This window comes from Camelus ferus, chromosome 21 (assembly GCF_009834535.1).
Source record: "Camelus ferus isolate YT-003-E chromosome 21, BCGSAC_Cfer_1.0, whole genome shotgun sequence".
NCBI classification, from domain to species: Eukaryota; Metazoa; Chordata; class Mammalia; order Artiodactyla; family Camelidae; genus Camelus; species Camelus ferus.
Window position 1 is genome coordinate 17949829 of NC_045716.1, and position 14023 is coordinate 17963851.

At 47.2% G+C, this 14023-nt stretch overlaps 2 protein-coding genes across 2 annotated transcripts; both read right to left on the minus strand.

Moving 5' to 3' along the window:
- Positions 1-1735: 1735 nt before the first annotated feature.
- Positions 1736-5014, minus strand: FCER1G (Fc fragment of IgE receptor Ig). Its single transcript, XM_006173970.3, has 5 exons — positions 4847-5014; positions 2879-2970; positions 2679-2714; positions 2220-2240; positions 1736-2059 (listed from the first exon to the last, which is right to left on the minus strand). The coding sequence occupies exons 1-5, from the start codon at positions 4893-4895 to the stop codon at positions 1997-1999; spliced, it is 261 nt and encodes an 86-aa protein (XP_006174032.1). The 5' UTR covers positions 4896-5014; the 3' UTR covers positions 1736-1996.
- Positions 5015-5509: 495 nt separating this feature from the next.
- On the minus strand, positions 5510-14023 carry NDUFS2 (NADH:ubiquinone oxidoreductase core subunit S2). The gene is made up of 14 exons (XM_006173969.3): positions 13865-14023; positions 12948-13054; positions 10632-10822; positions 8958-9078; positions 8673-8785; positions 8327-8401; positions 8068-8145; positions 7840-7925; positions 7532-7651; positions 6746-6875; positions 6372-6467; positions 6117-6200; positions 5916-5973; positions 5510-5727 (listed from the first exon to the last, which is right to left on the minus strand). The coding sequence occupies exons 1-14, from the start codon at positions 13957-13959 to the stop codon at positions 5690-5692; spliced, it is 1392 nt and encodes a 463-aa protein (XP_006174031.1). The 5' UTR covers positions 13960-14023; the 3' UTR covers positions 5510-5689.

Sequence of the window (14023 nt, forward strand, 5' to 3'; positions counted from 1 at the left end):
AAATGAGCCCAAAGGTGTCACCCAAGGCCCCCTCTTCCCTTCTGAGCCAGAAGAACGCTGTGCTTCCTCTTATCCTGCAGTAAGATCTGGGTTCACTCCTCTCCCCAAAAGGGCTCTAATCCTTCCATTTATTTTATTATTATTATTTTTTAATGGAGGCACTGGTACTGGGGATTGAACCCCGGACCTTGTGCATGCTAAGCATGTGCTCTGCCACTGAGTTTTACCCATCCCCCTAATAATCCTTCCATTTAAAACCTCTCACCTAGACCCCCCTGTCTGGGGAACACCCATTCCAAGCTTCTCCCCCACTATTATGTGGGTGCTATTCTGGCCTAAGTTCTGGTAGCCATCTTAGAGCCTGGAACCAGTAGATGCGACAGCCACTTAAAGGCCTGACAGGTCTTCAACTTGGTAGACATGTGGGCCTTGAGAAACTTTGGTAGCTGTGATACCTGGATTAAATCAAAATGGAATGGAAATCAGGCTGGACTGATGCAGGAAACTCACAATCCCAAAATGGGAAAATGAGCATTTTTCCAATAAAACTTTATTTCTACTTTATCTTTAAAATCGTTTCTTCCCTATCCTGACTCATTTCTCATATCTCATCTGAAATCACCTTTTCCCAGACACCAGAGATGGCTCCAATTTCTTCTTTATATTAATCAGCCTCTTCAGTCTGGCCTTCAAGACCCTCACCACTTACGATTACTTTCTTCCCCTTTCTTTCTTGGTGTCTTTTTTTTTTTCCCTCACATGGCAAAATGTGCAGGGACAGAGATATGTCTGTCACTTGCCAGATGACCTTGGACAGGTTAATTAACTTCAAAGAGCCTGAATTTACTCACAGGGTTAGTGAGTAGATCAAATGGTACAATAAGCTGGAAAACATATTGGAAAGTGTAAGTCACCATGCAGTGCAAAGTATTGCAAAGTATGGAGACTTGCTGGGGTAAGCCTGGGGACTCTAGACCCATTTGGTCAGGGCTGCTGGGTCACAAGTAGGACTGGCAGTCTCTGATGAGTTTCAGATACTTCCAGGGAACCCTGCCTAGAAACAGGACAGGCATTGACAAGGGGGTTTCCTTCACTGCTCACCCATGTGTTCGGAGAAGCTGACCTCCTATCTGGACCAGACTTGTTCTCCTTTGCCTTACCCACCTCCAACCCCTATCTGGCCCCTCAGGTCCCTCTTGTCCCAGAATCCACTGAAAACTCACTGTTCTCATAAAGCCTTCCATTAGGAGTGTCACACAAGCTTTCAACACACCATCCCATTTGTGTGTTTGGCTTTTCAGCTATGCTAATGCCTGTATGTGTGTATATTAAGAGCTGTGTTCACACTGCTCCCTGAAGCCCACTCTCATCTGGATTGGTGACTATTTGGGGTTGGACAGCCAGGCTTTCCCACAACCCAGCCTTGTTTCAGTTGTCAGACACAGGAGGCCAGGATGGGTACAGAAGTCATTTCTTGGGTTCAAATGTCTCTGAATGTGCCTAGACTCTCAATACATTACTTCCTGTTCCAGTTCCATGCTAGAGAATGAAGGGGTCCTTCCCCAAGTCACAGTCAACATTCATCCCTTAATCAAGCAAAACAGCCCTGAAGTCTACTAACCTGTGAACTCTGGAAGGTCAGGAACTGAGTTTGCCTTACTCAAAATGTCTTCAGTAACCAGTCTAGACTAGTAGAGGCTTAATAAGTATATGTTAAATGAATGAATGACTAGAGTCCAGTCTGTGGTGGCTTTATTGATGACAGTTCCTTTCCATTGTTTAGTGGGAGTTGAAATGGAGAAGAGGGGAAGGGTGGTGTAAGTGGGTGAGACTAGAATATAAACATTGATGAAGAGCATCTGAGGTCTTTGACAGAGAGGTGTCTATTAATGAGGGGTGGGGGTATAGGGTCATTACAGGGATAGGGTCAGCTGCCAACCATGAGGGCTGGGAGGAGAGTGGAAGAAGGATGTGTCCAAGGGCATCTGTTCTAAGGTTATTGTGGTGGTTTCTCATGCTTCAGGGTCTCATAAGTCTCCTGGTGCCGGGTGCTCAGGCCCTGGAGGTAGAGGTCAGAGGATAGTCAGGAGCTTGAGTCCATCACAGGGCCCATCCCACCCCTACAGGCCCTACCCCTTCCAAAGGTCACTCAAAAGCCCACTCTTTTTTGCTGACTTCCTGGGACTGGGGTAGGGGGTTGGGGAGGCAGGTTCACTCACCGTGTAAACACCATCTGATTTCTGCAGAGGCAAAAGGGACAAGGCATTAGAGCTCACACCTCTCACAGGGCCCCTCAGCATCTTCTCACCACCCAGGGAAGTCTCTGGCCAGGGGTGGCCCCTTTGGACCAGAGGGTACTGACATGGGTACTCTGGGGCATGAATGCACATTTGCCCACATGGCTACAAACACATATACATTCAACATACAACTCTCTCATGTACTCATTGTCACACTGCACTTGACTCTTCCTCATCACCTGCTGAACATTTCACTTGTGACTTGGCTAGGTAGCAGTGTAGTTAGGAGGAGGTGGGAGGAGGACCTCAGAAGCTTATACAGATCAGCACCTTAGTGTCATGCCCCTACCCCCAGAAGCCACAGACCTCAAGGCTAAAGCCCCAGAAGGGCTGAGAGTTTGAAAAATTGTTGAAACCCAGTGGAGGGAGGTTCCATACCTCATAGCTGGCTATAGCTGCTTTTCGCACCTGGAGCTGGGGTAGGGGAAAGATCATTAGTACAGGCGAAGTTACTGGCCCATCCCCCTTCCCTCCAAACTTTGTAGGGGAACCATTTTACTCCATCTCCTTGAAGCCCTGCTGCCACCACCCTCCCACTTCTCCTTCCAAGCCCTCACCCCACCCTGCCCCAACCTTACCTTGAGTCGGCAGTAGAGCAGGGTGAGGACAATACCATACAAAAACAGGATTGCATCCAGGATATAGCAAAGCTGGGGTTCTCCCAGGGCCGCTGAGGGGATAGAGGGTACCCGTGGGGTCAGGGGCAGCAGGGAAGATCTGGGACTCAGAGGAGAGAAGGAAAGGGCTCTGGGAGATAGGACAGGGCCTGGAGGGGCACCCTCCAAGGGAAGAAACTTCATCTTCCTCTCTGGATTCCTATTTCTCTCACCTTTCCCTCTTTTCCCTCACCCCAGGGTGAGGGTAGGACAGAAAGTGTGAAGGGTTCTGTCATGAAGGAACTGATGGGTACTGAGAGCTGAGGACTTCCTCCTCAGCCCCGAACCCTCTTTTTAGCCCTGTGGGTTCCTCAGGCACCATTGAGCACTCCATAGTCCTCAAGGGGCCCATTTGAGTTCACTGAACTAAGACTAAAACCTCAGCCTTCGAGGGGTAGTGGGGGGCGGGCAGTGACAAATTTCAGAGACGAAACCACAGGAGTGTCTCTGCTAAGTCCTGTGACCTGTGGCTGAGGGCTGGACAGGAAGGATGTGAGCTGGGGAAGGGAGGGAAGGCAATCACTCTATTATTGGTCATCTAGCCTCAGCCACATTGCTTTCCGTCCTCCTGCAAGACACTTAAATATGTAAAAACAAGATGTCACTTTCCTTGGCTTTATAGCTACCGATGGCTCTGCACACAGGCTGAATATGTCTTAGCCCAGGTTCAGGAGAATGACCACAAGATGTATGGATTCCGGCTGAGTACTCTGCCCTGTTACTCACTCACTCTGGGCCACTGAGAGAGGAAGTTTTTAGTTTGCAATTAAAAAAAATCAAATAAGGTCTGAGCTCCAGCTTCTAACAGCTCCAACTCTTATCAGAAGAGCTCATGGGTGTGTGACTGGTACCCGTATAGTATGTTTTACCCTGTGGCGCTGTTTCACACACAATATTGCATAAATCTCAAAACTTCCCTGTGAGGGAAAGAAACGTCATCGCCATTTTGTAGGTGATAAGACCAGGGCTCAGAAGAGCTAACTAACTAGATTTAGGGCCAGAGTTAAGTGACAGAGCTGGAACTCAAATCCAGGTTTTCTGCTTTCAAAGTTTGTGCCCTCTCTTTTCTGCCTCAGTGCCCCAGGTTGCTCATCTCAGGGCAGCAGACTGGCTGCTTACTTAATCCTTTTCTCCACCGTCACAGCTGGGCTGGTGGAATTCCATCTCAGTCCATCTCTTTTGATTTCCCCACTTTCCCTTAAGTTTCACTAACCCCTTCCTCTCCAAACCTCAGCTGTAACTATCCCTCTTCAAAACATATACAGACAACCCAAAGAGAGCAGCAAGTGAGATTTCAGAGGGTGAAGCCTCAGAGCTGCAGAGACCTTTCCATTTCTGCCTCAATTTCTCAGCGGATGCTCGGGTCTCTAGAATTGGGCGTTGTACGCTGCCCACCCTCGTATCAGCCGTTGACGTGATGGGGTACCTTAGTGATGACCCACAGAAGCAGCAATGAAGTGTTTGACTATCCTTGCCTCACTCCTGAAGACAAGGGCAGGCCCCTGCTTTCCTAAAAGGGACTTAATAAATATTATTTAACCAACTAGAGATCAGCTCCCAATGGGCATGACCAAAGGCACCCCACAGAAAATACTGACCATGGGAAATGGAGTTTTCCCCAGACCAGCTTTTCGTATCATACCACCACTCCCCTCCTCTGCCAAACTGAAGCCTTACACGTACATCAGGCCTGAGAAAGCAAGAAGGGGACAAGAAAGGCAGAAACTATGATTCCTGTAACCTGAGGACTGGATAGGACAGCCTCAGGGTCTCCGTGCCCATCTAGCCGGGGCCAGACTTCCTCCATCTGTCCCTGCCTCGGCCATCAGACACAGGCCCTTGACTCCCACCCTGTAGCCCAGCTCACTGTCCCTCATCAAACCCTCTCACCTGCTTGTTCAACCAAAAGGAGTAAGAGGAAGACCACTGCTGGAATCATCTTGGGAAGGGGCTGAGTGGCCGTGAGCTGGGAATCGGACGCTCTGACAGCACTGCGCAGCTGTGCTCTGCCAGCGAGCAGCTCCCTGACCACAGTTCCCCCCTTCCTGCCACGCCTTCCCCCAGCTCTGGCCCCTTCCCCTTCCTGCACTAGAGACCGGGCGGCTCCCGGAAGGACCAACTAAGGGAGCTAAGAGACCTGGGTTCTTATGCCTCCGTCCTTCAGTGACCAATCCCCTGCTACCAGGGAAAGAGGGGGCTCCCATGTTTGGGAAGCCCTGTTCATAGACAGATCCATGATAAACTGCCCCTTGAGATTCTAAGACCCCACAATAGCCCCCTTCTCTCCCATCTGGAACTTTGTACCCAATCTTGATTTGAGTTTACCAATTAATGTGGGCGGGAAGGGTTGGGAAGGCAGGGAAGGCAGGGGAAAACAGGAAACGAGGAATAGAGAAGTGGAAAGGCAAAGAGTCAGAAAAGGGGGCGGAGATAAACAGGAAAAATTTCTAAGGACTGAGTCTAACAGAGAAGTGGACAGTTAACAAATACTCATTAAGTTTCCCATCAAAGTGAAAGACAATAAGATACTGAGAAAGACATACCAGACGTCTGTGCATGGGGCCAGAAGGTGGTTAATTTATTATAATTTCTCTTTTTTCAGTACATGCATAGAAAGCCTGACAACTAAGCATTCATGTACGTGTACACACACACACAGAGGCCCATTTCCAACAATGGACAGACTCCGCAAACGATGCAGGCAGGCAGGGAGATCCAATGCTGTCCCTCTGCTCACCGATCTACTTCTCCAAACACAATATCTTGGGTACCTAGGAGGTCAGGGGAGGAGGAAAAAAACTGATGTTACTGAGGATCTAGAACTCACTACTGTACCCAGGAGACTGAGGATTTGAATCTGTGCCCCTATTCCATGCTGAACAGGAAGTGTTCAATTTCTGTTCCCAGAGTCCCAAACTCCCTTGCCTAGAATGTCTCTACTACACAACAGGCCTTGTACCTATGATGGCAACGACATCCGCCAACATGTGTCCCTTAGACATCTTGTCCAAACCAGCCTGGAGAGAATGAGACAGCAACAGTATTAGGCAAGATTAGCAGGGTGGGAGGAGAAGGAATAAAAGTTCATAAAAATTTTAACCAAGGTCATTAATTATTGGATTCATGTATTGGAGTCAGAATCACTGGGGTTGGTTCTTACCAGGTGGGCAAAACCAGGAGCCTTGATCTTGCATCGATAAGGGCGGCTGCTGCCATCAGATACCAGGTACACCCCAAACTCTCCCTGTCCAGGGAAGAAGTTCCTCCATTATCAGAAGAACATCTTTCTCTGCCAACAAAACCTCTCCACTCACCCTCATGTACCCTCTCTGACTGATTAACAAGCATTTATTTGAACATCTATCTCCAATCACCCACTCCACATACTGTCTTTTCCCTCCCCTTCTCTCCTCACCTTAGGAGCCTCAATGGCAGTGTATGTGGCCCCTGGAGGAACTTGGTAGCCCTCAGTATACAATTTAAAGTGATGAATCAGTGACTCCATAGACGTCTGGGAAGAGGAAAAAGGGAGCATCGGTAAGCCAAACCCAAACTGTCTTCCCTCCTACAGAAAATAATCTCTACCCACAGGGAGACTAAAATCCCACATGTAAGTCAGTGAGCAAGAAGATACAGAGTAAGAGAGGAGACTATAGGAGGTTAAGAATTTTATACAGTGAATGAAGTCTCTGAAAAAGGAAAACTGAAAAGCAGGATTTAATCCAAAGATACCCCTCCCCAGTCACTGCCCCCTTTCCAAGACCTCTTTTCCCTTCCCCTGTAGCCAACCTTCATCTCTGCTCGTTTAGGTGGAGACACTTTGGCATCATCAACCTTGATCTCCCCGGGAGGCATCTTGTTCAGACACTGTGAGATGATTCGAAGGGACTGGCGCATCTCCTCCACCCGACACAGGTACCTGAAGCAAATAAGACAGAGCAAGAGAAGAGTAGTCAGAGGATCAGATGTGAGGCTGGGAGGATGCCCATAGCCGATGTGAACAGTGCTAGGTAACTTTCCTCATTCTTTTCTCCTAGTACAGCCTGGCCACCCATATAAAACCTAGTCTTCTGATTCTAGTATTGGGCCCTTCCCCAAATCCTCTCCTAGTTTTCTCAGCCCATGTTCAGTAGTGTTTCCCTCTTTAATTACCCTCAAACACTTTCTGGAATGTAGAATAGGTGAGAGTCAAACTGCCTCAAAAAAGAAAACAGTAGCAATTCTTACTCAAGTCAGTAAAGAGAAGTGGAATTTGAAATTTAGAATCTAATGGAAAGAGCGCTGGATTAGGAGGAGTCTAATCTCAAGTGCTACTAACAGAGAGTCCCAGGCTAATCCCTAACTTTTATGACTCAGCTTTCTCAGCTATAAGATGCAGCCAAAACTAGTTCCATCTAAGACATAAAGAGAATGTAAAGGTGAAATAAGATGTCACATATGTGAAAGTGCTTTAAAAAGCAACCTAGTTTAACACACACAAGAGCTCCAAAGTATAAGAAAGAAGAAAGTAGCCAAGAGAAAAGTTAGACAGGGAAACTAGCTGGACAATGAGCTAAGAAAGGATTGGGGCCTTACCTATCATAGCAGTCCCCTCGAGAACCAACAGGAACATCAAACTCCACCTGGTCATAAACATCATAAGGCTGGGTCTTCCGCAGGTCCCACTGGATGCCTGAGCCCCGGAGCATCACCCCACTGTACGGAGGATAATGGGAATACGGGTCACTGTCCTTGGAGGCCTGCTCTCTTCCTTAGTCTCCCCTCTCCCTCCCACACATCGTGGGCATGGGATATAAACTCAGCAAGGAAGGTGCCACACCTGAAGCCAAGATATTATGCTGGAACCCATCCACCCCTAAGGAGAGAAGTCTTACTCCTCCCACCTAAAACCATAGTTAAGTGCGTCCTCCGCCGTTATAACCCCGATGTCAACTGTTCGATTTCGCCAGATCCTATTGTTGGTCAGCATCTGTTGATAAAGAAAATGGGTGTGTGAACACTCTTCATGACACTCTTCAAACACCTCTCTATTTCTTTGTATCTGGGGACTAAAACCCCACAAACCCTTCTTGGGGGAAAAGAAGGGTTTTCCCCATTGACTCCTATCTTACCTCCTCCAACTCATCAATCCGAAGAGAGAAGTTCTTAGAAAACTGATAAATGTCATCCATAAGCCCAAGGGGTAGGTCCTAGAAGCCAAATGGAGGATCAATAGTGAAAGCAGCAGAGCCTCCACTAAGGAGAGCCAGCTCAGCCCTCCCGCCTCAGGGCTACAGGGTCAGCCTTTCCACTGGCCAGGGCTGCCCTCCAGTGGCCACAGAGGATATAGGCATGGCCTGGAAGGTCAGGGAGGCAGGGAAGCATGCTCACCTGGTGCACACCTCCCGGCCGGACATAAGCAGCATGCATCCGAGCTCCCGACACTCGCTCGTAGAACTCAAACATCTTGATAGGACACATTGGGAATTAGTAACATATGACAAAGTCCTGGGACCCTAAGTCCAACAACAAGGTGGTCCACTCCCCTGCCCCCAGCCTTCTTGTGCCCAACTAACCCCTCATGACAGAGTTCCTTAAGAAAATAACCCAGGTTAAATATACCTTCTCCCCTCAAATGTTCTCCCTATGTTCTCTCTCCTTTTACTCTCGTCTCCTTCGTACCTTCCCTACTTCCTGCACCTACTTCCCTTTTCATTTTCTTTTCTCCTTCTCATACCTTCTCCCTTTCTTCAAACATCCAGAAGAAAGGGGTCATGGCCCCAATGTCCAGGGCATGTGTGGTCACAGCCATGATGTGGTTCAAAAGCCGTGTGATTTCTCCAAACAGCACTGTGGAGAGGTGACAACAAGAGAGGGATACAGAAGCCAAGGATCCAGGCTGACAGAGCAGATCCGGGCAGAGTCTGGGGTCTGCATACCAAGTTCAGGTTCAGGGCTCCTAAGATGGGGGCAGGGGCACTGTGCTGTCCTCACAGCAGCCCAGGAAAGGGAGGGGGCGTACCTCGGATCCACTGTGCTCGAGGAGGAGGCTGGATGTTGAGCAACTTCTCCACAGCCAGTGAGTAGGCCTGTTCGTTACACATCATGGACACATAGTCTAGTCGGTCAAAGTATGGAAGGGCCTGGGAAGAGGCAGGAATCTGGCTCACATATAACAGGTCCAGGAACCTTTAGTCTGGCTGCTCTCAGTGGGCATCAGAGGTTGGTGCTGCATAAACCTTCCCAATCTCAGGAGCCTTAGCAAAGCAGGATGAAACACCCCAATATCAAGTAGCATGCTGGTAAATGGTTAAAAACCAGCTTTCTGAAGTGATGGTGGAGGGGAACACCCTGATTTGCTGTTTGCCAATTTCCACGGTGAAAATACTCCTACCAGGTCCAATTCAAACTACCAACATTATATAACTGAACACGGCACTGAGAAGAGTAGCACACCATTGTACAGTATTTCCACTATCCAGATACAACGGAAGTAAATACCTCAAGAACACAGCCTAATACAGTGTAGTAAAATAATGAAGCTGTGGATTTTGATACTTCTTACCTTGGTTTTTAATATAATGTATTAAGTAGCAAGCTAATACACTTTAATTTTTAATAATGGCTGTGTTTCACAACTGGCTCATAAAATTCTTAAACATGTAACAATCTGTTCTTGTGAGCCAGTATGAGCTGGCTCCAGCATACCACTGCCAATCAAGTCTTCTGGGCCAAGTGACAGCTCTGTCAAAGAACACCTCTCTGAGATATTGAAGGAGAAAGGTAATTAGCCTTAGGAGGAAATTAAGGAAAAGCACCAAGAAGGATGGGATTTGTTTCCACAGGAACAGTCAGTTAGAAACAGTTCTTCCCTAAAATACCAAGAAACCAAAGTCCCAGCTGTTCGCTGAACTAGCTTCAGCTTCCAGGAAGGAGGCGGAGCTAAGATGTTCTCTTTGGGACAGCTAGTTCTTATCCTGATGTCACTGTGACGTGGATGATGCTACAGGGGTTAACTCCACGGACTCTGGGACCAGAAACCATCATTGCCCGGACTCTCTGGAGGAATCACATTCTGGTCAGTGGGTCCTAACCCCATCATCCTCTGTTATCAAGACCTTACTTCATGACAGTAAGAAAAAAAATTTCAGATTCCTAGCCCAGATCCAGTTTCTCCAAAATCTGACCATCACCACTTGGGTCACACAGTTCTCCTAAAAACGGCAAACTCTGTCACAAACTCCCTCCCCGTCACTCTGACTCACCGAGGATTTCAAAAACAAACTTAAGTCAGCTGGAAAATACAAGAATCAGCTGTTAGTCCTAGGGAGCTGACGTTTCTCTCCTCTTTCCCTGACCCCAAGGACACCAGCTTTGACGTACTAGTATAAATAAGAACAGGGAAACTGAGGCACTAGAGTGAGGGTAAAGGGGCCAGCCAAAAATCAGCCAGAGAAAAGCTGGGAGTGTAGCTCCAGCTCCAAAACATTTCTGTTGGATAAATCAAATCCAGATGATTCAGGTCAAGCATCCCCTGCCACATTCCTCCATCCTCCCAACCAAAACCGTCCTAATAACCTCAACAGGCCACTCCCCTCAACACTCTTTTCTCCTGGGGTTTTGGGGCAGCAGATTGGCAAAGTCCCAGGCTACAGTATCCCCAGATCCTATCAACAGGCCCCTGTTCACCCCCCACCTGCAGATAGGTCTTGTATTCAATGAGCTTCTCAGTGCCTCGGTGCAGCAGCCCGATGTGAGGGTCACACTTCCGCACCATCTCCCCACTCAATTCCATCACTAGTCGCAGGACTCCATGGGCTGCTGGGTGCTGGGGCCCAAAGTTCAGGGTCAGGTTCGACACCAATGTGTCCTTTGGAGGGTCCACATCTGAGAAGTGTGGAAAATAGTTGAGCCAAATAGTAATTCTCTTGAGAACCCCCAAGAGACAGCAAGAAGTCAGCATCTCCCTATAGACATTCTATACCCTGATAATTTTCCTAATCTTTAACAAAACCAGAAAGACCAATAAATGGGAGAAAGGAAGGGAGATCTAAACTTTCTGGGGTTTTGTTTTGTTTTTGTTTTGAGGGGGAGGCAATTAGGTTTGTTTGTTTATTTTAATGAAGCTACTGGGGATTGAACCCAGGACCTCATGTATGCTAAGCCTGCACTCTACCACTGAGCTATACCCTCCCCTTAAACTTTCTGATGAGAGGGACCATGAACCTCTTTCCATATCTCCCAGAATATCTTTTTTAAAAATACACAATAGATAACACTTATAAAATCCTCACTATGTATAGCCACCACTCTTAAGCACTTTACTTATTTTAATTAAATTCTCTCAACAACCACATGAGTAGTAGATACTATTATTATCCCCGTTTTATTGGAGGAACTGAAGCCAAGAAGGATAAATGAATTCTCACAGAGCTAGTAAGTGGCAGAGCCAGGATTTAACTCAGCCTGTTCAGTTCCAGACTCAACACTCTTAACCACTAAGATACACTACCCTTTATATGTATCTGATGAATGGCCAACTAATCAGGAAATGTATATTCTTACTACTATTAAGTGACAGTTTTTACCCTCAAGAGGCTTACAATTTAATTTGGGGAATAAATACATGTGTGAAACTAGTAACACAGGTCAAATGTACAAGTTACCAAGTAGTTTAGCCGTTAAGTACTTAAAGGAAGGAAAGAACATTGTGAAGACTTCGTGGAGGCAAGATCTGAGTTGTTTCCTAAATACAGGAATGATTCAGACAGGTAGAGAGGAGACGTATGGAATGAACACAGGTCAAATCTTAGAAACAAGGAAGTAAGTATCTGTGGAGCTTGTTTCCACCAAGAGGCAGATTAGTGTTGGCAGACAGCAAAGGGTAGTGGTTCTATTACCAGTATTATTAACAACACTTGTCATGAGCCAGTCACTACACTAAGTGGTTTATGTTATTAGTATCTCATTTAATACTTACAATAATGCTATGAAGTAGGTACTTTATTCACTGGTAAATGGAGTTGAGATCTGAAACCGGAGTCTACCTTTGCAACGAAAATTTTTCACCATTGGATTTGGGGTGATAGACCTGAGTACAAATCCACCTGTGCCCTTGATCATATTTTAACCTCCTTAGACCATAATTTCCTCAAAATTGGGATAACATTAATATCACTTTCATATGGTTGTTGTAACGCTAAGTGAAATAATAATTCATACAAAAACACTTAGCACATGGTAAGCTGTTGTTACTATTAAGTTTTTGAAAGGTAACTGGACATGCTTTTGAAGGTTTTGGAGCAAAAAAATGAATGACATGGTAAAATGATGTTTGGGGAAGATAAGAGTGATGACATTGTATAAGATAGCTAGAATGGGACAAGATCAGTGGCAGGAACCCAGCAAAGAGACTCCTGAAATAATTAAGGTCTAATACAAAATAAATCTGAACAAGAAAGGGAGAGACGACCACATATGAAACATTATTAAAGAATATGCATGGTTCGATGACTAATTGGACATAGACATAGAGAGCAAGAGAGAAAAAAGAGCCAAAGACATCTAAGAAGTATCAATCCTGAGGGATTCAGAGAATGAGGGAGGCACTGATTAAAATTAAAAATCAAAAGGAAGAGCTAGTTTTGATGGGGGGAAATGTTTTGTATTCAGTAAGGTTTCATCTGGGTGCCAATGGGAAAACCACCTTGTCTAGAGAGGGAGATGGAACCTCTGGAAAAACCTGAAAGCTAAAGATATAAATTTGGTAGGGACCTTGGAAGGTTGGCTGGGACCTACTCTTTCTTTTCTCTTGGAATGTTCTGCTTGACAAATATCTCCCATTATCACTATTATTAAGTTCTTTGAGTTGCAACGTTAAAGAAGCAAGAAGGGTTGGAGGCTAAAATTTGCCTGAGACAGAGTGCTCAGGAGCACTTAGAAGTCAGCTTGGTGTAGGGAAGGGTGTGGGTTGGGAAGGGTGTGGGTTGGGACAGTGGGTCTGGACACTCACCATTCCAAGGTGGAGGCTTCCAGTGGGCTGTGTCCTTGGTGGGGTACATGACAGCTCCTCCAAACTGTTCTGCCCATTCCACATCTGGCTGCCACTGCCGAGCACCTCTGGAGAGTTAATGACAGATCCCAAAGGGCCTGAACAGTGCTTGGTTCCTCTGTTCCCACACACTTTCAAGTGGGCCCAGGAACGAGTGTCTTGGATTCTTCAATGCCAAGTCATTGACATAGAGTTGTGTAGCTTTCGCAAAACAAACTGGAACACTACAAGTTCCATTCTCACTAACAACTTATTTCCAGAGTCACTTCACCCATCATCCCTCTGCATGCATGGTTGGGGATCTCAGCTCTTTTAAATTTTGGTCATATGCATATTCCTATTCTGGTGAATATGAGTTCAAGAAAGGTGTTTATTCAAGGTCAACCGAAGAATAAGAAAAGAAAGGGAGGGGGGTGGGTCATGCTGGCTCCTTGGCTCAGCTAAAATATAACCAGGGCGATAAACTGGGGCCAACCTGGGAGGTTCTTGGTTTACTTTCGACCTTTAAGTCCATCGAGGTGCTTTCCTTTTCCTCCACAGTGTCTAAGGAGACTTTCACTAGTCGCACACCCCACCCGTGGTGAAGTTTGGGAGAAGTAGCAGGGTATAAGGGGAGGGTGACAGTATAACTACGCTTAAGGGCAGAGTCTCCCCTCCAACTGATTTCACCCCTGGCAGACAGAGCTCAAGACCGTCTTTCCTCCCGCGGCCAGAGCAAGGGCCACTGCATCCTGGAGCCCGACACTGCAGTCCTGGGGGTCATGGGCCTGGGTCATTCTTTCCTGGGGCGGGGTGGGGGTCATAGGGCCCGTGGAGTCCCCAGACTCGAGAAACCCAAGCCCCGGGCATAGCGCATGGAGGGCTGCCATTAGTCTCACCTGCTGGGCTGAATCGGCAGTCGGCCTCCAGCCCCAGGCCGCAGCACCTGGGCCGCGACGCCCCGGAGGCGGCACAGAGCCCTGAGCGCCGCCATCTTGCCCCGCCGCAGACTGTGGGAAGGAGAACCGGGCGGAAGTGCCTCTGGCGCGCCTCCTAGT

Coding starts and splice junctions, on each gene's coding strand:
- FCER1G (XM_006173970.3), bottom strand. CDS start 4,895: ATGATTCCAGCAGTGGTCTTCCTCTTACTCCTTTTGGTTGAACAAGCA. Junction 2,241..2,678: donor CAGCTATAGCCAGCTATGAG/GTATGGAACCTC, acceptor TTGCCTCTGCAG/AAATCAGATGGTGTTTACAC. Junction 2,060..2,219: donor AATCAGATGGTGTTTACACG/GTGAGTGAACCT, acceptor CTCTACCTCCAG/GGCCTGAGCACCCGGCACCA.
- NDUFS2 (XM_006173969.3), bottom strand. CDS start 13,959: ATGGCGGCGCTCAGGGCTCTGTGCCGCCTCCGGGGCGTCGCGGCCCAG. Junction 8,146..8,326: donor GGCCGGGAGGTGTGCACCAG/GTGAGCATGCTT, acceptor TTTGGCTTCTAG/GACCTACCCCTTGGGCTTAT. Junction 6,201..6,371: donor CTGCCATTGAGGCTCCTAAG/GTGAGGAGAGAA, acceptor TTCCCTGGACAG/GGAGAGTTTGGGGTGTACCT.